The sequence below is a fragment of the Caretta caretta genome, chromosome 16 (genome assembly GCF_965140235.1).
Source record: "Caretta caretta isolate rCarCar2 chromosome 16, rCarCar1.hap1, whole genome shotgun sequence".
Classification (NCBI taxonomy): domain Eukaryota; kingdom Metazoa; phylum Chordata; order Testudines; family Cheloniidae; genus Caretta; species Caretta caretta.
Window position 1 is genome coordinate 9,343,457 of NC_134221.1, and position 26,242 is coordinate 9,369,698.

Here is a 26,242-nt window from a genome sequence, read left to right on the forward strand (position 1 = left end):
CAGCCTTCTGACGTCTGTTTCATTTAATGAAGCTGCTTCCAGACCATAGAGTAATACTGTTAGCACACTGGTTTGGTAAATTTTCACTTTGATACAAAGTCTAATATTTTTATCAGTCCATAATTTCATCAACTTCTGCGCAGCACTTGTTGGTAAGGCACGTCTTCCTTTAACCTCCTTGGTGATGGAACCATCGATAATGATCAAACTTCTTAGACGCGCACAAGGTTTCACTTCTTCAGTGACGTCACAGCTGCTGCATTTCAACAATTTATCTACAGTTTCTCCTCCAAGATACAACCACTTTGTCGTCTTGGCATTTATCAGTCCACATTCAGTATACCTATTTTTCAAAGTAATGAAGAAGATCATCATTAATGAAGACATGTCTGCCAGTGGTATGATGTTGTGTGCATAAGATAAAGAGCTTACCACTAGATCAGCAGTTCTCAAACTGTGGCTTGGGACCCCAAAGTTGGCCCAACCTCATTTTAATGGGGTTACCAGGGCTGGTGTTAGACTTGCTGGGGTCCGGGCTGGAGCCGAAGCCCCAAAGTCTGAGCCCCACTGCCTGGGGCCAGAGCCCCAGGGCTTCAGCCCTGGGTGGCGGGGTTCAGGCTTTGGCTTCAGCCCTGAGTGCTGGGGTTCAAGTTACAGGTACCCCGAACCGAGGCTGAAGTCCTCGGGCTTTGGCTTTGGTCCCCCTGCCTGGGGCGGCGGGGCTCAGGTGGGCTCAGGTTTTGATCCCTCCTCCTGGGGTCATGTAGTAATTTTTGTTGTCAGAAGTGCGTCACGGTGCAATGAAGTTGGGATGATCTAGAGCAGGGTTTCTCAATGTCATGCCCTCCAACTCATCTACCATTCTTAATGTCCAATTTAAGAACCTAACAAAAAGTGATGGGATTCCATGCTTCCTTGTTTTACACCAAATTTGACCTGAACCAGTTGCCTGTTTTTTCTCCAATTCTTAAAGCATTACAGGAGTATTCATACATAATTTAGTAATATCCAGTAAAAACGGGGATATAATAGCAGTAGCTTAATGTTTTAGGTTAGCATATTTATACACTATTTTGAATACACAGCAATAGGCAGTAAAGGATCCATAACAATGGAACTTTGATGTGAATTGTATGCAGGTAACTAAGGCAGGGTGTAAACTTTATGTCACATGCACTCATTTTCAAATAATATGGAGATTAAGTAAAGATGGACAACTTGTTAAAGAAGAAAAATTAGAATCCCTTTTTTGAAAAATTGGCAATGAGCCCACATCAGCCTCACCCACTCCCAGTGTTCTTTTGCCATTGTTTTCATTTTTGCTCTGCCTCTGTATTTCTTGGTTCCACCGGGATCAAAAATGGAAATGTCCAAATTTCAGGAAGGAGGCTTTTTCTGTTCCGGTGATTCTGGCCCAACTGGCAGCCAAAATCTCACGAGAAATGCAATTTTTAGGAGATTGCTAGCCCAGATTATAGTTCAGAGCTTTCAAGTATGGCACAGCTCTGATGCTGTTCATGTGCACAAGGTTGAATTTCATTTGTTGTGAGAAAGGGAAGCAGGATTTGATGCATAGGCTAAGGGAATCCTATTAAGATGTTTGGTTTGGTTTGGATGGGTTGTTTACTCATTTGCTTTTTCTAAAAAAAATTCTGGAACATGCGTATTTGTTATACCTTACTTTTTGTTTACATTTTCTTTAAGTCTTTGTCGTAGAGCTGGTCAATACTTGGAATTTCCAAATTAGAAAAAAAAGTTAAAATTTGGAATTTCCCACCAAATGAAAATTCCTTTTCAGAAATATTGAAACAACTTTAACAAAAGGTTTCATTTTGATAATGCTGCAATGGTTTGTTTTGACTTTATTATTTGGACTTTTATATAATATATTTTCATCTAATCATCAAAACAATGAATTTGAAATGGAACATTTCGACACTTTTTCATCTAAATATTTCAGCGAAATCAATACGTTCATGTGAAATGTTTTGATTTCATTGAATCACCATTTTCTGATGGAAAATTATTGCATTGGAAATTGTGCGACCAGCTCTACTTAGGCCTTTTATTACTAAGTACTGCCCTTGCAGACCCTACTCAGGCAAAATTCCCATTGACGTCTGTGGGAGTTTTCCGAGTGGATAGGGCACTGGGTTGGGAATCTGGAGGACTTGTTTTTTATTCCTGGATCAGCCACTGATCTGCTGTGTGATCTTGGGCAGGTTCATTTCATTTCTTTATACCTCTGTTTTCCCCTCCCACCATCCATCTTGTCTATTTAGGTTGTAGACTCTTTGGGACATGAACTGTCTTTCAGTATGGGTTTGTGTAGCACCTTGCACAATGGAGCCCTAGTCTCTATTAGGTCTTCTAGGTGCTACTGCAGTCCAGATTATAAATAATAATTTAATAAGGTACTCAGATTCAGCTCCAGATCCTCTCTGTAAAGTATGCGTGTAATTGAATGTGCCCTTTCTTTTTCTGTCATTTCTTGTATTGCAGTACTTGTGCATGATTATACCATAGCATGTGTTTTGATCAGTAATTGCTAATCTGTATCTGCCATACACAGATGTTGTGAGGCTTAATTCACAAGTACCTGTGTTGCATTTTGAGGTCCTTGCATGGAAAATGATATAGACTTACAAGGGTGGTTGGTTGGTTGTTTTTTTTTCTTTAGATAATTATCCCAATTCGGGCTAATGCCTGGGAGACCCTTGACCTGGTTAGAGCAGTGCTGAGCATCTGCAGTGCCATACTGACTTCCATGGTACCCTTTGGATGCCCAGCACCTCTGAAATTCTGGTCCCCATTGTATATTCCTGAATATTTGCAAATTAGCAAGTAAACAAAAAATCCTCGCATATATTCACATTAATAATAATTTTTAAAACATCTAGGTTACTGACTGAAAGAATTGATTTTAGTTACTTTTTACATGTGTATTCTAGATGTAATCATCTATCGTGAAACTTCTTCTTATACTAGTAGTATAATATGTCGAAGCAACGAGGTCATAATAATTGGAGATTTCACTGCAGCGACTCTGTTTTAAATGTTTGCAGAAGAACAAGGCCGCTAGTATTTTGGGGGAGGTTAGTGAGAGTTGTTGGGTTTGTGAGTTAATGTAGTGGGAGGTAACCAGGCTGTAGCATACTTTTTGTGAATGGAATAGTAGCCTATGGATTTATAATGTACTACTCTAACTCATTTCCACTTAAGTACTTAAAAAAATCCTTTTTGTTGCCATCAGGGGGAGCTTTTGAGATCTTTCAAGAGTGACTATATATATATTTAAAAAAAAAAAAGAAAAGAGGGGAAAAAAAAAGAAAAGAAAAAAACGTCCCAGCTCAGAAACAGAGATCCACAAACCAGCAAGCAGCCAGAATCTTACCTGGCTACAACTAAGCCAAGGAAACCAGAGGAGCTGAATTCCTTAGATTTGAAAAATCAGCCAATTGAGAGAGGATTTTTTTAATCAATCAAAAATAAAATTAATAATTTTTATTATTTAAAAAAAAAACCCAAACCAAGAGTCTTTGGGAGCATTCAAAAGGCAAACCCTGCTCTGCTGCTACAGCTTCTGGAAAGCAAATGCTCTTCAAACAGCTTCACTCCTTTTTGCTCCTGATGATCGGATGGGGACCTTTGATGCAACATTTGGATTAGCTGCACACAACTGCACTGAGGGGGACCACAAAAGGGGGAGCCTGGCTGATTGCATAACTTTAAGAAAATAGTAAGAGGGAAAGAAAGAATTAGAGAGAGAGAGTGAAAAAGAGAAAGAAAGCAAGCAATTTTTTAAAAAAATCTGAGAATCAAGTTTCAAGACTCTTTATGTGCTGCAGAGGAGCATGAGGTTTACCAGCAAAGTGCAAAGGGGAGCCTGAGAGGAGAAATAGCTTACTCTTTTGCCAAGAGAAAACATAGGAATGTGTGTTTTGGGCTGGACTGAGGAGGAAAGCTGGGGAGATTGCAGAAAGGGGTGCAGGATTTTTATCACATTGGTACCTTCACATTAATTGCCCTCTTTAAAAAAATAAATAAAAGAGGAAAGAGGGGAGGGAAAAGAACAGAAGGGAAGGAGGGGGGGGGAAGAAATCAGCAAAAGTGTTTGAGACTCTGGAGCTATCTGCCCCTTCAAGCTGATTGATTAGTCATGATCCCTGCAGTTTTAATGGGAATCATTCAATTGGGAAGGTGGAGCACCCTTGAGTAGATTAGCATATTCTTGTTTACTCATCTTCTGAGGGGCTTTTTCTCTTTTCTTTCATTTTGTAGAGAAGAAGGGAGGGGGGAGAGGTTGGGGGGGGGAAGGAGGGGGTTGTGGCTTATGTTATAAAGGAGCCAAAAAATAAATAGATTAGAGCATCTTTTGGGGGGGAGGGAAATCAGTGGGTCTGTGTCTTGGAGAAAGCTGGGTTTTTTTGTTTTTTTGTTTTTTTAAGAAGAAAAAAATAAAGGGAGCAAAATCCAGCAGAGAAAAGAAGAGAGAGAGGAATTCCAGCTGTGGAGGAATAGAGAAGAAGAAGACAGATAGAGTAGGAAGAACAGAGAAATACATTTTAACCCAGGAGGAGTTTTGTTTTTGTTTTTTTGTTTTATTTTATTTTAAAAGGGAAAAAAAATCTACAACCAGGAAAGAAAGAAAGGAAGAAAAAAAGAAAAGAAAAAGAAACTGAGAAGGGTTATAAAAAGAGCAAATACCCAAGAAGGGTGAACAGGAGAAGAAAGTCAAGGCAAGGAGGAGCCCAAAGCTGGCAGATCGGGAGGATTTGCAGGGGAGAAGGGGGGGGAAGATTGGAAATGCAGCTCTGGAGTTTGCTGCTGCCTCTTGCGCTTCTTTGTACAGCCGTAGCCAGTGGACCCGAATGTGGGATGGACGAGCGCTCCCGCAGGGCAAGGAGGGACACCAGGCACACCCGCCAGAGCCGCTACACCGCCCCGGGCACCTGTGCCACCAGGCTAGCCCGAGGCAGGCGTTCCACTGCTCGTCTGGAGCCTCTGCCTGTCCCCCGCAGGAGGCAACAGCGGGAGGTAAAGGGCGAAGAGGATTCCCTTACCCCAAGCAGGGCGCTCTATTTCAGTGGACAAGGTGATCAGCTGCGGCTGAAAGCAGATATTGAGCTGCCCAGAGATGCCTTCACTTTGCAAGTGTGGCTGAGAGCTGAAGGAGGACAGAGATCACCAGCTGTCATTGCAGGTAGGTAGTTCCCTGTGCCTGTAGCATCCCTTTTATATTTCACACGTCTGCAGAACAGCCGATTGTAGGCACGCGTGTGTGTATAATGTGTGAACGTATATTTAAATGTGTGTGTATATATATACGTGTGTGTGTATGTACCTCCGTATACATATACATGTACTGATGTATGTATACACGTTTGTGTGTTTATTAGAGATATCTCTACATTTGATGAACTAGAAACTCAGCAAACTGTCTAAAAGTGTATGTATGTGTGTGTGTATACATATATATATACAGTTAAGTAAACTTTTGCCAGTAGCGATGGCATTATTCCAAATAGCCTCTTTATTTTTAAATCAATGTACAAATGGGAAGGCGAGTACTTTCTATACGTTTCTAATTTAATTTGATAAGGAAAAATAGAACTGTAGGAAGTGTGTGTGCGTGTGTGTGTGTGTGCACAATTCATGCATATATAATTTGTTTGTGTGGGGATGTGCATGTGAGGATCCTATTTGATTTCCTTGGATTTTATTAGCTTTTCCGTTTATTTCCGCTGTTACCTTTTCAGACACTAGGTTAGCATGTGGTTCCAAAAAGCTGTAAAGGAACTTTTGGCTATTGTGAAGCCTCAGTAGTCAAATTTAGTTCATAAAGTTCCCAGCCCCTCAACACTCAGCTAGTACTTGACTGGCACAGCATCTAGAGGATGTTTTTAGTATTTTTTTTCTCCCCTTCGAAATCACAAGTGTAACACACATAATTGTAAGGTCAAATTGCCCTATGAAATTGTTTAGCGCTGAGACCAGTTATTGAGCTAAGCTGTCCGATCATGACAATAATGAGGAGTATTGCACTTTTCTTATTTAAAACTTATGAGCCCATCAGGGATTTGTGTTCTTTTTCTTTCCCCCTCCCTCCCTCTGCTTTAGTGCTAAAGTGCGGTGAAGCTGCCATAAAATTGGATACTTTTGACAAAGTAGGTTTATAAACACTCATAATCGCTGAAACATTCATCTTTGCTCTGAAGGAAGCTGTAGAAAATGGAAATGCCCTTTAAACAAAACAAAACCAAACAGGGGAGGAGACACGGGATGGGGGGGGCAGAGAGGAGGACATATTTTATAGTTCTTTTGGCAAGGAGATTCCCTGAAAGTACAATTTTTCCATGTCGTAGGATGCCTTAAAGAGACAGTGAGGGTTTTCCCTTCCCCTTTAACTAGAGTCATTTCCTACAAGAGACCAGCGGATGCTTTTCTTCTTCTTGATATAGTCACTGATCAGCCTTTAGGGCTGCTTTCCTCCTGCTCCCCTGCCACATTCCATTCTTTTATTTCCTTTCTCTTGACTGCACTATACTTGACCTATGGGATTGTTGTCACTCAAGAAAGTCTCTTCCTTCTCAGGAAAAAAACAAAAACAAAGCAGACTCGGCAGCAAATTGCTTTAATTTTCCCCTGTGCCCAGCTGTTGTGTTCACTTTTAAGGAGGTGAATGCGGTGCGTTTGTCAGAGTATGAGACATTGAGCGCTGTAGCTCACGAAAGCTCATGCTCAAATAAATTGGTTAGTCTCTAAGGTGCCACAAGTACTCCTTTTCTTTTCGCAAAGACAGACTAACACGGCTGTTACTCTGAAACCTGAGCATAGATTGTATTTCCTTCTGCCTATGGTAAGGAAAAAAGCTGGAGTCCAACTACGAAGGAGAGATGAGTGATCTCAGGCAAGGAAAAGATTAGATTATCACCATTCCCCATTATTTATTATTCCCCCTCCTCCCTTATTCCTAATCTTGATTTACAACAGTAGGTCTGAAATTGCTTCCCTTTCAAGTGGAGAAAGACAGAGTCTAGGTTTACACTGATATTGTCAATGAAAATGCAAAGCAAATACATACATTTATTTAATCAAACCCCGGAAGCACTGTTTCACAAGAATGTGTAATCCACATGATGAGGGAGCTAGATACACACACGCACAAAGATTGTTCGTAGTAAAGTAAAATATTTTAATTGGATAGGGGAGGTTAAGTTCTTGCTTGTATAAAACACCTGACCTGTTTTATGCACGGAAATGACCTTCCACTAGAAAAGAAATGCCCCAGTTTAGAACCATAAAGCTTGTAGCTTTACTCCAGAGAATGCTGACTCTTTTTTTTTTAAACTCCCCCCCCCCCCCCGAAGAGGAGCCAGGTTTGGCTGTGTGTGTAAACACCTGGAATAGATCCAAGGAGGAACTCGCCTGGAGTATCCTCCACACACTAACGGTCTCCCAGACCTGCAGCAAGCTTAGGGAGAGATTAGACTCTTCCCTGAATGAGGAAATCAAGGGTTCCAGGTGCCCAGAAACTTGGCTTTCTCATTTTCACTCGTTTTGGATGTGACAGATTTAGGACTCTGATTCTGCCCTACGAGTCACATTGGTGTGACCCCATGGAAGTCAGTAGTCTGTCTAGCCACTAAAACGGGAGCAGAGATGGGGCCAAATTCACTGCTGGTATAAGTGGCAGTCTTGGCCCCTTCAGTCTATTCTTGTCTTTACCACTGATATGTTGTGGGGAGGAGAGGGAGTCAGTGGGGTTGCACAGGACGTAAATAAGGGCAGAATATTACCTTAGTGAAACGAAACCTCTCATTTTCTTTAGTATCCTTCCTATCACTTCCTCTGCCCTCCCTCACCAAACCTTCTCTTCTCTCTCTTCGCCCCCCCTCCCCCGTTCCCCCCGCACCCCACTGGTTCAATCCTGGATCTTAAAATATTCATTGCTCCATTTGCAGGCCACAGTCAATAACGTGCCCATAGGGGAGATTGGATGTGCACTGAATTCATTCATTCTAGATCTCAGGTAGAAGCCAGGTTGCCATCAGTTTCTCCAAGTGAGCCCTGAGAGATAAGGAGCTTCTGTATTTCAGGCTAAAGGGAGCTTCCGTGCTGCTCAGAAGCCAAATTTCCTTGTGTCACCCTTTGCTGCTATATTCAATTTATTTTTATGAATGCCTAATTTTATAGAGCTACTATACTGGTTAGTCATCACTTTGAGCCACCTCCTCTCACCCCCGTCTCTGATGGTAGGTGGCCCTTGGTACCAGAGTCTGCTGATTTTCAGACTGCTTTGCAGCGATGTTATTTCTGCCCTGCTTGGATTCATGGATATCAGTTCTGGCATTTTGCGAAGCAAAGCCGTGGAGAAAATTGCAGTTTGACCCACGAATATGTGCGGTGCAAAACCCCAGCCTCAATTGCCCAGAGATAGACTCAGAGCATGGAATATCCCTTCGCTACGCCAGCCCATACAGCATACACACATGCAGCACAGGTGACCTCACAAACACCACACAGTCAGGTCGCACAGCGGTTGCAGAGACACCCCCTCCCCCACATCCTGCATCACAAACACATTCACACACACATGCTCAAACAATGCTTTATGATTGCTTTCAAAGGCTGCAATAATCTCTAATGCAACCCTTTCGACGACGGGATGTATTTCTCGTGCATAAACGAAGGAGTTAATTTAACCAGGTTAAACCGGGGTGACCGTTAATCCGGTTGGATTACCTAAAATCAACACAATACATAGACTGCAATGCGCAGTTGACCCTGCTTCTGTTGGACTCAAAGATAGTCCAGTTCTACAATGGAAATACATTTCCACCCTGAGAATTGCTAAGAAATGGGCTCCTCCTGGCTTGTTCCTGCGTGTGTGTTGTTGGTAGAAAGCTCAAGAGTTGGATGACCTGTATCTTGCTAGCAGTGTGACGTTGACTCTTTAAGAGGTAGGAGCTGAGAGGATTGTGTGAATGATCAGACGTGGGAGCTGGAGTAAAAAGGCGTGCCTGCTCTGAAGAGTAAAAGTTATTTGTGTTTTGTTTTCTTTTTTTCCCCTTCACTCACATACACTCTCTCTCTCTCTCTCTCTCTCTCTCTGTCTCTATCCCTCTGGCTGCCAACAGAGAGCATGATCCCAAGTTAATAGCGCTTCATATGTAAGGGAGTGCCTGTGTTTTCCCAGCTTCCCTCTTTGGTGAACACACAACTGCAGCAGAATCCAAGGGGAAAGAAATGCCAAAATCAGTGCACAGTGGAGCTCTTTTAAAGTCACAGCCTCAGTGTGCCGTAAGCCATTTGAGAAATGCCTCCAGCAGGGTTTCAACAAATGGGTTAATCTGAAGGTACACAAGGGATACACAGTAGCTCTCCGGCGTTCAAACAGCGGCATCAGAGCAGGTTGACAAGCAGTTTCATATCCATGGAATTTCCTCCTATAATTATTAATCTGCTCTCAGATTGATCCACTTTCACTGGACTCCATGAGTGGGGTGAAATGGTGGTGCTTTTCCAGCCAGCCGATTTTATAGCAGGTGCACTTTCAGCTGAGTGACTGCTTCTGCACAGATGCTACGCTTGATAGCCCCCCATACGAAGCAGATAGGTAGGTAATGTAGTACCAAAACGGACAGATAACGCCACATCTTTTGTTCTTCAACAGCCTGCAGTCTTTCACTTGCATGGATTTGTAATTGGGTTTTTTTTTAAAAATCAAATCTCTGTTTTTTTTATTACCATAGAAAGAAAGAACCATGTGTGACACGTGTTAGTCCCATCACTTACTGCATTGCTGGAAGGGGCTCTGATACCAAGGTGATGGGCATGGTATAAGGAATAAAACAGAAAGGGCTGGGTAGGGCACCAATATACTGTGTTTTTTTCTGTTTATCTGCATAATAGGTGCAGCCTGGTAAGCAGTGGTAACACAGTCTTCCACCAAGATGCTCTGCCAATGCTGCTAAACCCTGACCTGAATCAACCACCTGTGGGGTGAGAGGATAAATTGGTCTGACTCCATAGTGCACTGTATTTTTGGCCATTCGGCTCAAGGGTTCAAATCAGTAGTGCCAATTTTGGTGGCAGTTTTGTGCCATGGATATCTGGCCACTGAGATTAGGATTACTTACTCATTTCAAAATAGCCACTGATGGCTTGTCATTTTAGCAACACTTCGGTGCTTTTGTGATTTATTTCATTTTGAGAGCAGAAATAGGGACGGGGGATGGGAGAAGACAGCAACATTGGGGTGGGGAGTTGCAAAACCTCATACTTGTTTGGGGGGAAAGCCATGGGGGGGTTAAAATACTTTTTCCCCTCCACCTGTCTCTCACCTCCCCTAGTGGAGGCAAGGTAGAACCGGGGAAGGGAGGAAAGTTTGCCAAAGCTTGAGAAGGCTTTCAGTTCTAGAACCCAGAGAGTATTTAAAGGTCCTGACGTTTGGGTTCTGCTGGCTACTCAAGCGGTCAGACCACCATATTCAGGAGAGCAGTTTAGGAAAGAGTCTACAATTCTGGCTTTGCTAATAAATAGAGTAATTGTAAATAAAGGAGGAACGGTGGTCATGGTGGTGCATGAGTGGAGGGGAGGGAGGGCTGTGCATATGTAAAGGGTGGTAAATTAAGGCTCCCAAATGCTGAGGTTTGTCACAGGGTGAGCTGATTCCCTCAAGTCCCGTATAGGATTTGTACCCAGAGTTTGTGACAGGACTACACTCCGTAAGGCAAGCCTGTGGCTCAGAGTACATCGACACAGCAAATGCTGTGCTTAGGCAAGCTTACCTGAGCTAGCTTGAATCCAGCTAGCATGGGTAACAAGAGCAGTGAAGAGAGCACAATGCCGGATTTCGAGGAGGCTAGTGAGCCAAATACATGCCCAGGGTCTATCCTATTGGGATCCAGGAAGCGGAAGCCCGCCCACTACTAAAGGACCTCCCCCCAGCCTAAGGGGAGTATCCACAGGTCCGGGATTCCAAGTGAGTATGCGGGGCAACTAAAGATAAAACAGGGACAGGAGTGAGGTCATGGAGCTAAATGAAGGGAACCGGACGGGGACACCGAGCAGAGAACCCCAGACAGCGCCCACTGCTCCTCGAAGGTGTCAAGGGAGCCAGCGGACGCCGCCCAGAGGAACTCCGTCCGGATGCGTGAGCGGCCAGAGGAGCAGAAATAGGCCCCACAGTCACAGGAGACTCCGTAGGCCAACCTCCTCTCCCTGGTTTGTAGATAGCCATTTTGGCCAGGGCTAGGAGGAGGTTGACAAGGAGGTCCCGTGACTTCGTGGGGCCATGCTAGGCTGTTACTCCTGCTCTGAAGCCCAAGCCGCGCTGTCATCACTGCTGTTACCCACTCTAACTGGATTCAAGCTCGCTAGTGCACAGCTTTTGCTTTGTAGGCATACCCTGAGAGAGGGAGGTCTGCAGAAAGTGAGCTGCAGGGACAAGGGCTGGCAGGCCCATATAGGCAGAAGGACCCTGGGAGAGTTTCGTGTATAAGGGAGTCACTTAGTCTCTATCTGTGAAATGGGGATATTATTTTCTTTCTCCTGCCCCTTTGTCTGTCTTCTCTATAGAGATTGTAAGCTCTTTGTGGCAGTCTTTGTCATGGATTTGTCCAAAGCCTGGCACAATAAGTTCTGTTCTTTGGTACGGCCTCTAGACACCACTGTAATACAAATCAATAATATGAATAATGTCTTTTCTTCCTGAAATCGCTCATTATATCCCAAATAGTCCTGAAGCAATGCTCCATGTAGCATTGTATGTCTTTCATTTCCATCTTTTCTACTAAATACTAGCCTGGAAATAACAACCCTTCTATTCTACGTATTAAAAAAAAATACTGCAGTATTTTACAGCCATGGCCCTGCACACTACAGGTTTGTTACTGCTTTGTTTGGGACAATGAATGAAGACTGCTCCAGTGTTTGTTTTTTTACAAGTGTAACATCTAAAAATAAATGTCACAGCCTGATTCTGAACTGATGCCAGTGTAAATCTGTAGTAATTCCCTTACATTGGTGTAAATGAGATGTGAATTTCTTTATTTTTATCACAGCTTTCTGTAGGTGGGGAAAAAATTCCTGGCTATTCTATTAATTCCTGCTCACCTTTAACCCCCTTCTATTCTTCTCTCTTTCTCTTACACACACACACACACACAATTCCCAAAGCCCTTTTGATTTTTCTCGGATCAATAGAGCATTTAAACTCCAGTCATAAAGGAAAGAAAGCTTGTTTATTCTTCTAAATTGTTTGACACAAGTGAAGGATCCTGTAAACTCCGTGGGTTTCATTTAATGCATGTGTTTGATATACATTTCAAGCTCCACAAAGCCATACATAAAAGAAGGCATTATTACAATGGCCCATTGGGAGGAAAATCTGTGAAGAGTGTAAAAGCAGTGGGGGGGAAAAATGAGGGTTAGCCCAAAGGATGAAAAGAAAACGAGAGAGAAGCTTGAGACGGTTCCCAGAATCACTGATTCTGCCACGCTTATTCAGGTTGATCGTAATCGAACTTCTCGCCGAGTAAACTACTGCTCCATCTCAATAAGGTTGACTGACCCTGATCCTATAGACACAAATTCTATCATCAAGATTGTCAAAGTGTATAAATATGATCGGCCAGATGCTTAAATGGTGCAAATTACTATAGCTCCATTGACTTCTGTTTACACCAGCTGAGGATCTGTCATGAGAGACCTGAAGTCAAAGGAAAGACAGGAAGATTGATATCAGTGGGCTTTAGATCAGGCACAAGGATTGTAAAGAGAACCTTTTGTGTCTTGTTCCCCTTCTGCATCTCTGCAGGAGAGTTAACATCCATTGGTTTCCTGCCCTATCTTGCATATAGGAGCTGGACTAGAAGGAGAAAATCACAAAGCCCTCAACATCAGAATAATTGGCGAGAGGAAGAAGTGGTTTTTGTTGTAATCCAAATCCCATTATGGCCTCTGTCTCTTCCAAGCTATTTTTTTCATGGTTAAAATAAGTATTTATTCAAAATACACGATCCAATTTTCAGGTCTGCTGGATGATGTAAGTGTGTAACTTTCCTGATCAATCCCTCTGCCCTCTCATATGACCATCATATTCTGGGTTCTTCCCTGACTATCTGGGGTCCTTGATTCCCCCTTATTTCCTTCCTTCCTGATAGGCAGAGTTTCAGTCTCTTTGCCTTTTGCCTGACCAGCAGATACCATGTATGTGGTGTTGTTTTAGCTATGTTGGTCCCTGGATATTACAGAGACAAAGTGGGGGAGGTAAAATCTTTTATTGAAGCTCTGCATAAGCTGGAAAGCTTGTCTCTGTCACCAACAGAAGTTGTGGTCCAATAAAAGATATTATCTCACCTACCTGGTCTCTCTAAGTAAAAAACATCTGTTGAATAACCTTGAGCTCTTCAAAGTTCTGTTCATCTTTCACCACATGATGGTAGTGCACCATATGCCTCGAGGGACAACTCTTTGGTTGATGCTTAAGAGTATTTGCCACTCCTTGTTTGAAATCTACATGGTGGGTGGGTGGGGGCAAGTGCATGTGTGTGTCTTCCTGGAATTATTGATCTTACCCAATTTACTATCCACCCTACTGCTATATGAATATGGAACAAGCAGTCACTTGAATTGCCTGCACCCTTCCAACAATGGGGGTGAAGTGAAACTGAGAAGCATGGGATGTGGTTTGAGGGAGAGTCAGAGGCGATATTAGGTACCAGCTCACAATGATATGGTACCAGCTCACAAAAGCAAAAAGATTACTGTGTTAGAGTAGAAACCCAATCTGTCCTGGGCCAATTAACTCCTGAGGGCTGGTAGGCTTTCCTCACCTGCTTCTCTTGAGTGAGATTTAGGTCTCTTTTATCTCTTGCCCTTCCGTTCTACTGCAGTGATTTATTCTCTCTTTCTCTCTCTCTATATATATGCATTGGATCACTTTCTCATACACATTTCCCTCCCCGTTGCTCATCCCCTCCAGCTCCATCTGATTCCCAGGGGTTTTCTGTGCAACTGGGAGAAGAGGAGGCCTGTTCCAGACACAAGTGCATCAGCTGCTGGCTCCATTTCTTCCTGTTTTTCCCTCCTCTCTTGGTGCTCAAGCAGTCAGAGTCAGGAAAGGACTCAAATAACTCAGGTTTTGGGGTTTTTTTTTAATATTTAAGGGAGCAAGGGTTGAGGGAAATTATTACTCAGGGAGATGTGCCAATATGTTTGATTACTGTCAGTTTTATTTATTTTTGAATGCAGGGGATTTTTCACTGACCCTAATTATCCTAGAGTTATTTTTTTATAATAACAATAACTGCACTTCTATACATTGTCCCGATCATTCAGGGATCTCAAAGCGCTCTTCAAACAATGATATACTCCACAATTGTGAAGTTGGTATTGTCCTCATTTTACAGGCAGGGAAACTGAGGTAGAAAGGTGCTGTCACCGGGTGTCAATGACAGGTCCAGGAATAGAACCCAGCAGTCTTGTCTCCTGGTCTGCAGCTTTAGCTCTCTCTAGTGGTAGCATATGTTACTCCATAATCTGGGTTCTGTTCATTTAAAGTCAAGGCTAGGTCTCTAAATTCCTGTAGGACTTTTCCCTGCACCTGCTCAGATCTTACTAGGTCTTACTATACTTGTTGGTAAGCAGTGCAGTTCCAGTGGAGACTGGTGCAAAATCGTTCTTTCTAACATCACTTAGTTTAGTATGGTGGCAACAACTGAGAAAAGGGAAGGGGGAAGTGTAGATCATATTCACTGTTTGGAGAATGGGTAACATAAAAACAGAGATTGTTTGTTTTAAATTAAAATCTCAGATCCAAAGACCATGAAAGTCGTGGATGTTTAGATCCAAATTAATTGCCGTTCTTTCTAACATGGAGCAGACCCTGAACTTGGGAGAAGTGCAGATCCAATCCAAGCTTCTCAGATCAGACCCATCTCTAGTTAAAATAGGATAGTTTAATACTTTGGGGAAACCATTGGTTTATTCTGTGTATCAGTGAGTACATCTGTTTGCTGATAAGCTTTTTAGAAAAAAAACGGCTATAAGTGTTTGCCATCTACCCATTTCATGAGCCTTATTCTAAACAAATCAGCTCAGATTATGGGCCAGATTTTCAGCACCCAGCAGCTCCCATTATTCACAGTGGGACGTGTTGGGTGGTGAGCAGTTTGGAAATCCAGACAGAGATGGCTCAGGGGATTGTCAGTGGGTTAGAGCATTTCACTGCCTGTCATCGATTTGAATAGGGGTCTGGTTAATAGACACAGAAAGGTGTTTCCTTCTGATGGTTGTTCCGTGATTTACTGTTACATCAAATGTCCACAACCCCATGAACAACTGCATTTTTGTAGGCAGTGTCAACAGGGAAGCTAAGGATTGAATGAGCCATGAGACCAGACCAGTTAGAACTGAGGTGCCCAGGTAGACGCAGGGGACAGTTGCATTATTACTGTTTATTGTAGAATTCATGTGTTCTGTGGATAAACAGAAGGACTCTGTCTCTGGGGTTGTCAAAACAACACCCTTCACCAGCAATAGTTTAATTATCATTTTCAATGTAAACAAAACAAAAATTGGAGCCTTCACACAACTTAGCTCTTGAACGCAACATTAGGGAAGAGATGGAAAACTGGGAATCAAAGCTGAATGTTCACTGAGTATTTTATGCACAGGATTTTGAAATGTGTGTTTGGCAGAGGAAAGGATAACCAGGGGGAGCCAGATTCTGCTGTTGAGTACGTCAAAGTAAATCTGGAAGAACTCCATTGAAGTGGAGATCAATAGAGTTGCTCTAGATTTACACCTGTGTAGCAGAGTTTTGAGCCTAGAGGTGTAATTGTCAATGGGGAAACAATGTGCCAAAGTCTGTCTCCCCCCACCCCCCACCCCACCCCGGGGTCTCCCTGAGACTCTGTTTGCTGAGGATGATTTAATCAGGGTGTGTGTTCATTCTGGTGATGCAGTGGGAAGCATTTGTACAGCACGGGGTTGCTTTTCTTTCTGAAGTATTTTCTTCATGTACCTATGGTATTCCCCCTAGCCTTGTAAAATCACACCATATACAGTTCACACAATAAGCCCGTTGTGTCGCTGACAACAAACACATGTAAACTCGGCTCTCAAGTCTTCTCGCCACAAACTGTTTTCCCTCTCTAATGTCCCAAATCCAGTAATAATATTGCCTCTTCTGTTTACAAACACAAACCCCAGGAGGAAGTCCAGAAGGTAGTTAATGAAAGGCAGCCATAGACTTGTCCCGAGGCTGGGGTTTGGAACCAGCAAGGTTACTGGATGTTTCCTACTGTGCATCTGCTTATGGATGTCTCTTTGACAGTATGTCTACCAGTGTATTTATGCGGGATGTGGAAGGAGGAGAGAAGCAAGCTGCTTCTAGCATCAATTCATTTTTAAAGATGTGTCAACCCAATAACCATTCAAGGTCCCAAAAAAGAAAAAAAAGATATTTGTTGAGATTGTAGTAGCCTATGTAGAACTCTGTTCAACCAGCTTTGGGTCACTGAAATTCATGCTTAACCAAAGGTTTATTCTGTCCCTCAACATCAATGTACATCATGCATTTCTGTCTACCTTCTCAATCAATATATTTACACTACACTCACCACCACAGGGACTGAGCTTATCTGCAATCCCATTTACCTGAAGGTTTCAGAGATCTCCAGAACTAAGCTTCAACTTTTGGGGCTAGATGTAAACTTTCTCCGATTTAGGACTGTTTGTGGTTCTGGCTTGGTTCCCTTCTCAAGATGGGCCTAGGCCATTTTTGGTTGTGTCTGGGTTCATATCTAAACATCCCCAGAGTTTGAAGGGGATCAATCTGGAGTTCTGATTCGGGATCATCTTCTACTAAAATCTTTTGGGTAAATATAGTCCTGCTGTCAAGTTAAGGCCTGATCCTGCAACCCTCAGTCATGTGAGTAATTCTTGGTCACATACATAGTCCAGTTGAGTGGAGGTTGCAGGACTCCTAGCTCATCACTCCATTGGAGCTCCATTTTGGAGTGACTCCTTTTGAAACACTGAAGGCTAGATTCTGGCCTCTGTCCCAGCCGCTCTAAACTATTCTGTTGGTGTACAGGGACTTCAAAGGGGTCACAACAACTCTGGGGAGAATTCCAATAGCGTAAGGGCTGGCATACGTGACCCTACACTTCCCCCTCATTCACCCTCCATCGGATGGGGTGTGGAGGTGGGCAGCGGATGTAGCACTCAGCTCTACAATCACTGGAGACTGTTGAGCAGGGCACAGGCAAGCTTGGAGAGGCTATCATAAGTTAGACAAGCCCCTGGGACGGCTTTCACTTGCCCTAGGAACCACACCAGCTCCCAGTGCAGGCAGAATCCAGGCAGCACAAAGGTGACCTGCTGTGGTGTGCCTTTTTGGCCCAGAATTAAAAGCAAAGTAATGAATGGTCTAGAGGGGGACAGTCACTCATTTGTTTGGCAAGCAGCATTTTCAGTGCTGTTTCTGTGGGGTGAGTCTTTTGAAAGCCGCTGGCAAAATATGCTGATTTGTGGGTGAGCGTTGGTCAGTGAACAAGAAATTTGACTGAAAAGAGCACAAGAGATGGGGCTAAAGCAAAACTCCACATACAAACTATACAAATACACCCTTGTTTCTGTAACGGACTGCGATGAAATCCTGGATCCCCAACCTTTAGAGAAGTTTGTGCTCTTCTGTAATTTTTAGCAATACTTCACTACCCTCTGGCAGTAGCTTATTTCTCTTCCCACTCCCGTATGTTAATGGCTCTTCTGTATACCATGACAGAGTGATCACAGGTAAATTGTGTGCACAACATTCTTCAAAAGCCAATCAACACAATTTGCCATTCAGCTGTAATGTTGTTTGAGTGCCATCACTGAGCTCAGAACATGCTGTCTCTGCCCTAAAGAATTTCCAGCTTAGTTCATACAGAAACACCACGGTTCAGGCATTTATCAGACACTGCGTGACAGAGTAAGCTCCAAGCAGCACAAGATTTCCTGGAGATGTCATCGTGAAAGGGCAGGGTTGCGAAGTGTGTTTTAAGGAAGAGAGATAAAGAACCTGGTTGGAGCACAAGGAGATGGAGACTCCTTGCTGATGAATTTGGGAAAAGAACAGAGATTTTTCTCTACTAATAATTTAGAGGGGCTTGGGGTAGAGAAAAGGATGTTTGTGAATGAAAATGTAAAAACTGCTCTTTAGGAGAAAAGTAATTTTTTCTCCCCTGACAAAGTGATGTGGAGGAATGAGCCCAGTGATAGGTAGAGGGATGTCCTGCGTTTTAATCCTGGCTATACCTCTGACATTGGGCCATCCACTTCATCTGTCTGTTTCCCTATCTGTAAAATGGGGATAATAATACAGACCTATCCTCACGGCAGTGTTAGTATACACACGATGCTTTGGACATGTAAAGCGTTGGTTCATTTTATTGTGCCCAAAATGGATGGAAGAAGAGCTCTTTCTGCCAGGGTTGCTGTAGGTGCAAGGTATCCTCACAGCGCTATTCTCTCTGCTGTAGCAGTAGTGTTCAGGTTACAGAATGTACAGGAGACAGAAATACAGCAGTATATCTTGCATATCACATCCTTATCTATTTTTCCCGTCTTCTTTTTTTGAAAGACTCTTGCTTCTTGTGTAAGTGTGCAGCAGCCTGTCTCTCAGGCATTTGTTCCCCTTGTTCAATAGCAGGCTGTTGTCTGAATGGAGTGACTCAAGCAATCCTCCTTTGCATTCAGCATTATGCAGACTTCTTGGGATGAAATTTGCATCTCTTGATCTCTTTCTTGGTTGGCGGAATATTGCAGCACTAAGAGTTCTGAAATATCTCTGCATTTTTTATGCCAAAGCCTCTATCTAATCTACCCATCTGTCCATGTATTCCTCACCATTATGACGGTATCTGAGTGTTTCTGAGGTGAAAGAACTCTATTGCCGTGCAGCTATCACTGCAAAAATATATACGCCACAAATTGTCTAGTTGAAATAGCATCTTTCTTTAATAATTAACACTGTGGTTTAGTGGCTAGAGACAGGGACTGGGAGTTAGGACTTTTGGATGCTATTCCTGGATTTGCCACTGATTTGCTCTGTGACCTTGGCCTTACCACTTAATCTCTGCTCTCATTTATATCCCGCAGGATCCCCTTGGCTATGGTGTGGTTGCATACAATATAAATCTCCATGTAACTTGGTCCTATGCTCAGTCTCCTCACCAGCGAAATGAAGATAATATTAATCCCTCTTTGTAAAGGGCTTTGGGATCCTCTCGTGAAAAACACTGTGGAAGTGCAAAGTGGTATTTATTAATAGACTAGAATATAAAATAAATATCCTTATTGTAAGCCCAGTCCCGTGAGAGACTGAGCACCCTTAGCTTACATTATACAGAATGGAAGTTGAAGGTACTCATTACCCGGCAAGGTCAGGTCCTATATGTGTCCTGCACAATGGAACAGCATCAGACCAGTTAGTGGACATCTTTGACTTAAATATTCCCAGCCTTGTAACTTTCAGTAATAGATGCTTTTTATAGTCAACCCCACTCCATAACAGCAAGTTTTCCCATTTGTAGCTATACAAGGGGACACAGCAGGAAGGAAAGGTTTCAACCTTCTTTCTTTCTTTCTTTCTTTCTTTCTTTCTTTCTTTCTTTCTTTCTTTCTTTCATAACGCTGCCTTTAGTAGCACTTCACAATATTTACAGACCATCCACAGCTCAGATAGCATTGAGTTTAAGAGACCATCCAGCCCACACTTGCCCATGGTCTGCATGTGTAGGACATGTGTCTGTGAATGTTTCCACTCACATGCATGCATGTATCCGTCCATAACGCTCTAAAGCATTACATTTTGTACTAGTGATTCTCTTGGTAGAGTTTTGTACTTTATTTTTAATAAGAGAAGCCTGTGACAGTCTGTGATATACACGTGCATATGCCTATGTTTCCATATGTGCTAAGCATTCAAGTATTGTATATAGTGTGACAGGGTTGGGCTAGATGGCTATAGGAGAGTAATAGAAGGCAGATATATTAGCCCCAGGCTAAGTAGGTCCCTTTTCCCTGGGTAAGGTAAGAGGGAAGGTTCCAGAACAATCAGGAACCTTCTGGAGACAATTAAGACAGGCTGATTAGAACACCTGCAGCCAATCAAGAAGCTGCTAGAATCAATTAAGGCAGGCTAATCAGGGCACCTGGGTTTTAAAAAGGAGCTCACTTCAGTTTGTGGTGTGCGTGTGAGGAGCTGGGAGCAAGAGGCGCTAGGAGCTGAGAGTGAGAACGCGGACTGTTGGAGGACAGAGGAGTACAAGCATTATCAGACACCAGGAGGAAGGTCCAATGGTGAGGATAAAGAAGGTGTTGGGAGGAGGCCATGGGGAAGTAGCCCAGGGAGTTGTAGCTGTCACACAGCTGTTCCAGGAGGCACTCTAGACAGCTGCATTCCACGGGGCCCTGGGCTGGAACCTGGAGTAGAGGGCGGGCCCGGGTTCCCCCCAAATCCTCCCAACTCCTGGTCAGACACAGGAGGAGTCGACCTGGACTGTGAATTCAGAAAAAGGGCCAAGCTGAGGGCTGCCGTGAAGCTCCAAGGTGAGCAAATCCACAAATAAGTGCAAGACCCACCAAGGTAGAGCAGGAACTTTGTCACAATAGGGAAGACCAATCTTTTGCTGTATTTATTTTGCAGTGTTTGGAGGGGAGAGATGATGCACTTTCAGGGAAAGCTGATTATTTGCAAACTTGTTGTTTGTATTATAGTAGGGCCCAAAGGACTCAACTTGCTAGTAAAAAATAGTCCTTGCCCCCAAAGAGCAGCCAATCTACATACACAAGACAAACAAATGGGTGGGAGGGAAAACAGGCATAAAGAGGTGAATAGACTTCCCCATGTCACAAAGCAGGGTAGCAGCAGAGCCAGGAATCCAGGTGTCCTAAATCCCAGTCCTCGGCGTTAAGCATTCGACAATAGTGACTTACTAAAGGGAATTCTGCCAAGGAATATTTGAAATGAGAAGACACCATGAGAGCATCTTTGGTGAGATGGTATCGGGTAGCATTTGGAGATCCTACATCTAAGTCTTCCTGACACAAACAGCTCTGCCAGGGATGGACAAAGCAGTAGTGAGAAAGAAAGTGAGAACTAGCCTCAAACCAAGCACCAGACTCAAATAACATGATCAATTTGGGCAAGTATTATCCTTGATTCAATCCGAGGAACGTTCAACACTCAGCAAGACTCCTTTGTACTTTTGCTAATATAGCTCAGCCAATCCCTGCTGCATTTCAGCCTCTTCTGGGATGGCTGCTATTCATAAATCTCATGCTTCAAGAGTTGCTCTCTAGTCTCAGAGATACACAAATCATTCTGTCTCACCAGTGACACAGGAAAGCCCCTTGGAACCATACAGAGTTTGGATACAGCAGCCCGTCCAGCTGAAACTGCCAGATCAAGTGAGACCTACTCCACAAATGTGGCAGATTACCAGTAAAGGGAAGTTGGCCTCCTGGGGTGTCAAAACTGGCTTTGGCTTGGGTAAGGAAGATGTAGTGGCAGAATGAAAGGGGATAGTGGGTAGGGGAAAGGGATGATACATCAGTGTGTGGCTAGAGATTAGGAGTCACTGGGTTTAAGATGTGGGTGCGGACAGAGAGCTGATTGTACTTAGAGGAAGAGGTTGGAGATGGTTAGGCTTCAGAATCCCATAATTGTGAAGAATGAGGCAGGGGTAAATTCAGGGTAAGAGCAAAAGTCCTGATTTCAAAGAGAAAAGGATGGAAAGGTGGAACTGAATGTAAACGCACACTATACCATTTTCACCCATTCAAACTCTCTGCTGATGATATATCTGAATATTGACCTGTAGCGTGTCCTGCAGTTCACCTCATTCATGATCTGCAACAGACAGCTCTGCTAAAAAACCTCAATCCAAACTGGTACTCTTTCCATCCTCTATTCTTAATGTTCCGTTCATGGGATCCTCACACAGCCTTGCCAGTGCACCATGCTGGTGAGTAGTAACACTCCCTGCTCTTGTAGTCGCACTGCCTACAATGTCCAGACTATGTGAGCTTCTTTAGTGGTGTTGACCAATTACTAGTGCCCTACCAAATTCACGGTCCACTTTGGTCAATTTCACAGGTTGTAGGATTTTAAAAATTGTAAATTTTATGATTTCAGATATTTAAATCTGAAATTTCATGGCGTTGTAACTGTAGGGGTCCTGACCCAACTCGGAAGGCAGCAGTGCAGAAGGAAGGGTGGCATGGTATGGCATTGCTCCCCTTACTTCTGGGCTGCTGCTGGCAGGGTGCTGACTTCAGAGCTGGGTGCCTGGCCAGCAGCCGTTGTTCTCCAGCCACCCAGCTCTGAAGGCGGTGAGGAAGTAACGGTGTCACTACTGCGACGCTCCTACAATAACCTTACAAACCTCCTCCCGCAACCCTCTTTTGGGTCAGGACCCCCAATTTGAGAAACCCTGGTCTCCCCCATGAAATCTCTATAGTCTAGGGTAAAAGCACACAAAAAACCAGATTTCACAGGGGGGAGACCAGATTTCATGGTCCGTGACACATTTTTCACGGACATGAATTTGGTAGGGCCCTACCAATAACTGCTAAGGACTAGCCTAGACAGGGGCTGACAAATTCATTTTCACTTGTGCCCCAAGTAAGGCACAGAATTTAGCTCTCTGGGGGTGGGTAAAAGGTTAAGAATGGAAAAACATAGGGCCCTCTGTGCTTGGGGGAGGGCGGGTGGTGTTAGGGACTCCTCTGACCAGGGCTTTCCTGACCCCACACAGCTGCGGGATGGAGTGTCAGATGGAGTCTCACTCCAGTCAGGCACAAATGGGAACCAGATCTCAGGCTCAGGTAATAAAACGGTCTTTAAGAAAACTCTTTTACAAGCTTAGGACCGTTGAATTTTCCTCCCGTACCAACTTCTACCAAAGCGTCAATGTCTGAGTCCTCCTTTAGACGGCAATAGTAATTAGTTCTGCCCACCCTGGTGCTTAGCAGGGACTGTCTTGTAAATCCTCCCAAATAGCAGAGCAGGATCAGTGTCCCATTATGGCTCTGGCACTTTAATCTGTGGAGCTCCATCGGCTGATTAGCATCAGACTGTGCTTAATGCTTTCACCATAGGAGCATAGACCCCAGCATAGGCCCCAGACAGGTGAAAGAACAGCGGTAAAATGCTGGTCCTGTTAACTTCAGGGAGCCCAGGATTTCCCCCCAGGAGTGTATCCTTCAAGGAGTGAATCAGAGGTCTCATCTCAAAAGCTGCAGCATTAACGCTTTGGGGGCTGTTAGGCTAACTCGTCAGACATCCTCTGAGAATAAAGAAGCAAATGCAAAAGGGTTTTAAAAAAACCCCTGGTGGTAACCCTTTTGGTGGTCAGCTTCTTCCTGGGTGGTCTGCCTCAGTCTCAGGGCACAACAACAGTCACTGTGGTATGTACGCCGAAGGCTGAAATGACCTGTTCTAGTGACTTCAGCTGAGCTGCAGGCGCAAAGAATGGGGCAAAGAGTTAAGGATGCTAATTAGAGTCCTGAGATAGGTCCGTAGCTGAGGATGGTTTGGGTCAAATAAGAATCTTTGCCCAAAGATGCAACCAGAAATTGAAGGGTTAAAATAGCATAAGAAAGCTTGGATAAATTATATTTCCCACTGCCCAATCAAACACACGAACTGCCAGAAATCTTCCAAGGAAGCTTCTACTCATAACATTTTTGTCCCAATCTTGGAAACTCATGAGGGCCAGCTACTTTGGAGAGGCTTGTGCAAAACCAAACTAGAATTCTGATCTTCTGGAGGTTTGGCCATCACTCCCACATCTTGCCTGTTAAGAATAAAAGGTCAGATTTTCGCAGTAGCCATCACTTTTGCAGGTGTATTTTTTTCCCTCTGCAAATATCTGGGCCCACATTTTGCATCTATAATAAATTGCAGGCATAACTGTTGGACGTTAAACATTTAACTATTTATGTTTGCAAATCAAGTAGTCAAATTACTTAATTGTGCTCAACATTCATAATGTGTGCAAAATTACAGGGTTGGTTATTTGCAGGAGGAAAATTATACCCAAAAATATCAGACTGGATTAACACCAAACTGAAAATCTGGCTCGTAAACTACATTCTTCCAGTTAATATATGGAGCCTACATCCTATGAAGAACATATACTATAGCAGTTAGATCACTTGAAAGAGGCATTTCTTTTCTCAGAAGAATGTTTCCTAGAAAGCAGGAGTGTCTCTGTGGTTTGGTGTATCGGTTTGACACTCGTGTGTGAAGAGGGGAGAATTTGAGTCACGAAATAATCGTGATTAGAAGAGGGCAGGATGCTTTTCAAGAGTGACAGCAGGAAACGAACACAATCAATCCCATTCTGTCTGCAGAATGGTTATTGTGTCCTTCTGTGTGAATCAGACCTAAAAAGTTTAGTTTAAAGTCTGCATATTGCCTCTCTAGCATCTATACATAGAAAAAAACATGGAAAAATAATATTTAACTCTTGATTAGGACTGTAGCTTCCCACAGAGGGCCAGAACTTCAGGTGGTGTAAATCCATTGACTCCAGTGAAGCTACGCAGATTTACATCAGGTGATAATCTGCTCCACATAGCCTCACAGTCCAGTTATATAACCAGCATGCCCATTTCACATGGAAATGCCCCTAAATTACCAACGAAATTCCCAGTTAACGCTGATGTGATTTTTTTTTTTTTTACAGTCTCCCAGCTGGGTGTCCTGGTTAGCCCTGATGGAAGATTTTTTTTGTTTTAATGGAGACTTTTTAGCCATCTGTCGGGAGCCGGAAGGAATGGTTGCAAGGTTGTCCCCTCCCCTCCCTCCCCCCACCCCCGGGTCTCCACTTGCCCCCATCCTGATCCTCCCATTTAGTTTAGGGGCTGCTCGTGTTTCCTTCTTTGTTCTTCATCCCCACCCCCACGCTTCCTTTTGTGCAGTGGTGTAAAAGCCATCCCCTTTGCAGCTGGGAGTAGTGACTGCTCAGCTGGTTCCAGGGCTGCCCTTGGAGCCCTTGTAAAGGTCAGTTGAAAGGGAGTTCTGAAGAGCAAAACAAGTTAGGTTGCCCCTCCCCCACTCTCCACCATGAATTTTGGCTGCATCACAGCCAAACTCACTTGTATACATCCCCACCTTGTTGCTCTGCTGTCTTGGCCAGCAAGAATGCTCTTTCAGGGCAGAATGTCTGGCCCTTTTCCTCTTCAGCTACTAGCTTGGCCAGTGCTGCCGCTGATTTACTTCGCTAGCACATCAGGCACAGGAGCTGGTGCGAGTTTATGAAATGAAATAGCATTTGGAACTGCCGGTCAGCTGATGGGCATTGTGTGCACTTGTCCAGTGACAGATATACTCCATAATCCCTCCAGAAGGACGTTTTCTTTGGGGACTCTCTGGCTGTCTGATCTACTTTGAGGTTCTGTGACCTCTCTTGACCCAATTTATGCACCAGCTTTCCATGTTGTCTAATATAAGCCCAGAAATTTCGAGGCCTTTGTTATTTAGCATTACACTAGAATTATGATACAGCTTCTGTACAGAGCTGGCTGCCTAGTGTTAGCCCTCAGAATGGAGAAGGAGGTGCCACTGGGTTAGCAGGAACAAAGCTATGTTATTTTCCTATAGACCTTTGAAGGTTAAGCAATGTTTCGGTCTAAGACAGAGGGGAGGTAAGAGCTGTGGGAGCAGAGATGTTCATGTGTGTGGATTCTTATGTGTGTGTGTATAAATTATTTGTTTTAATCCTTGTGTGTACCTGGGTATATATGTCTCTCCATGGGCGTGTAGGTAAATTTGTTAGTGTGTGCGTGTGATGCATCCCTGTGTATATACCTCTCCTTATTGTGTGTGCTCCTTGCCCGCTTGTGTATGTGTGTGTGTATCTTTGTGTCTGGGACTCTGGCTATGTACCCCCTTAAAGTCAATGTAATGTTACTACTGAATTTCTCCTAGAGACTATGTGAAGTAAAATAGGAACTGTTGAGAGCCTTTGCCCAAAATTCACTCAAATGTGAAATTCAAAAGAAATATTTTGAGGCTAGAAAGAGCTGGATATAGAATAGAACTTTTCATTTTTGCAGTGGGACTCTCTGCTTCCTGATTATGACAATGGCTGCAAGCAGAAATGATGAAACCCCAGGAGAAAATCTGTTCTTTCAGCAAAACTGGCTTGTTGGAAACAGGAAGTTCTGGAAG

General features: G+C 43.6%; 1 protein-coding gene across 2 annotated transcripts in view; it reads left to right on the forward strand.

Moving 5' to 3' along the window:
• The window catches only part of PAPPA (pappalysin 1), a 234,087-nt gene that overhangs the window by 14,552 nt on the left and 193,293 nt on the right, over positions 1-26,242 (forward strand). Inside the window, exons 1-2 of one of the 2 annotated variants that reach the window (XM_048822770.2) lie at positions 3,101-4,007; positions 4,619-5,203. In XM_048822770.2, coding sequence (XP_048678727.2) covers positions 4,807-5,203 — 397 coding nt within the window. In that variant the 5' untranslated portion in view covers positions 3,101-4,007; positions 4,619-4,806. Of the gene's footprint in view, positions 1-3,100; positions 4,008-4,618; positions 5,204-26,242 lie in introns of those variants that run through there. The other variant, XM_075120284.1, reaches the window with a different exon arrangement.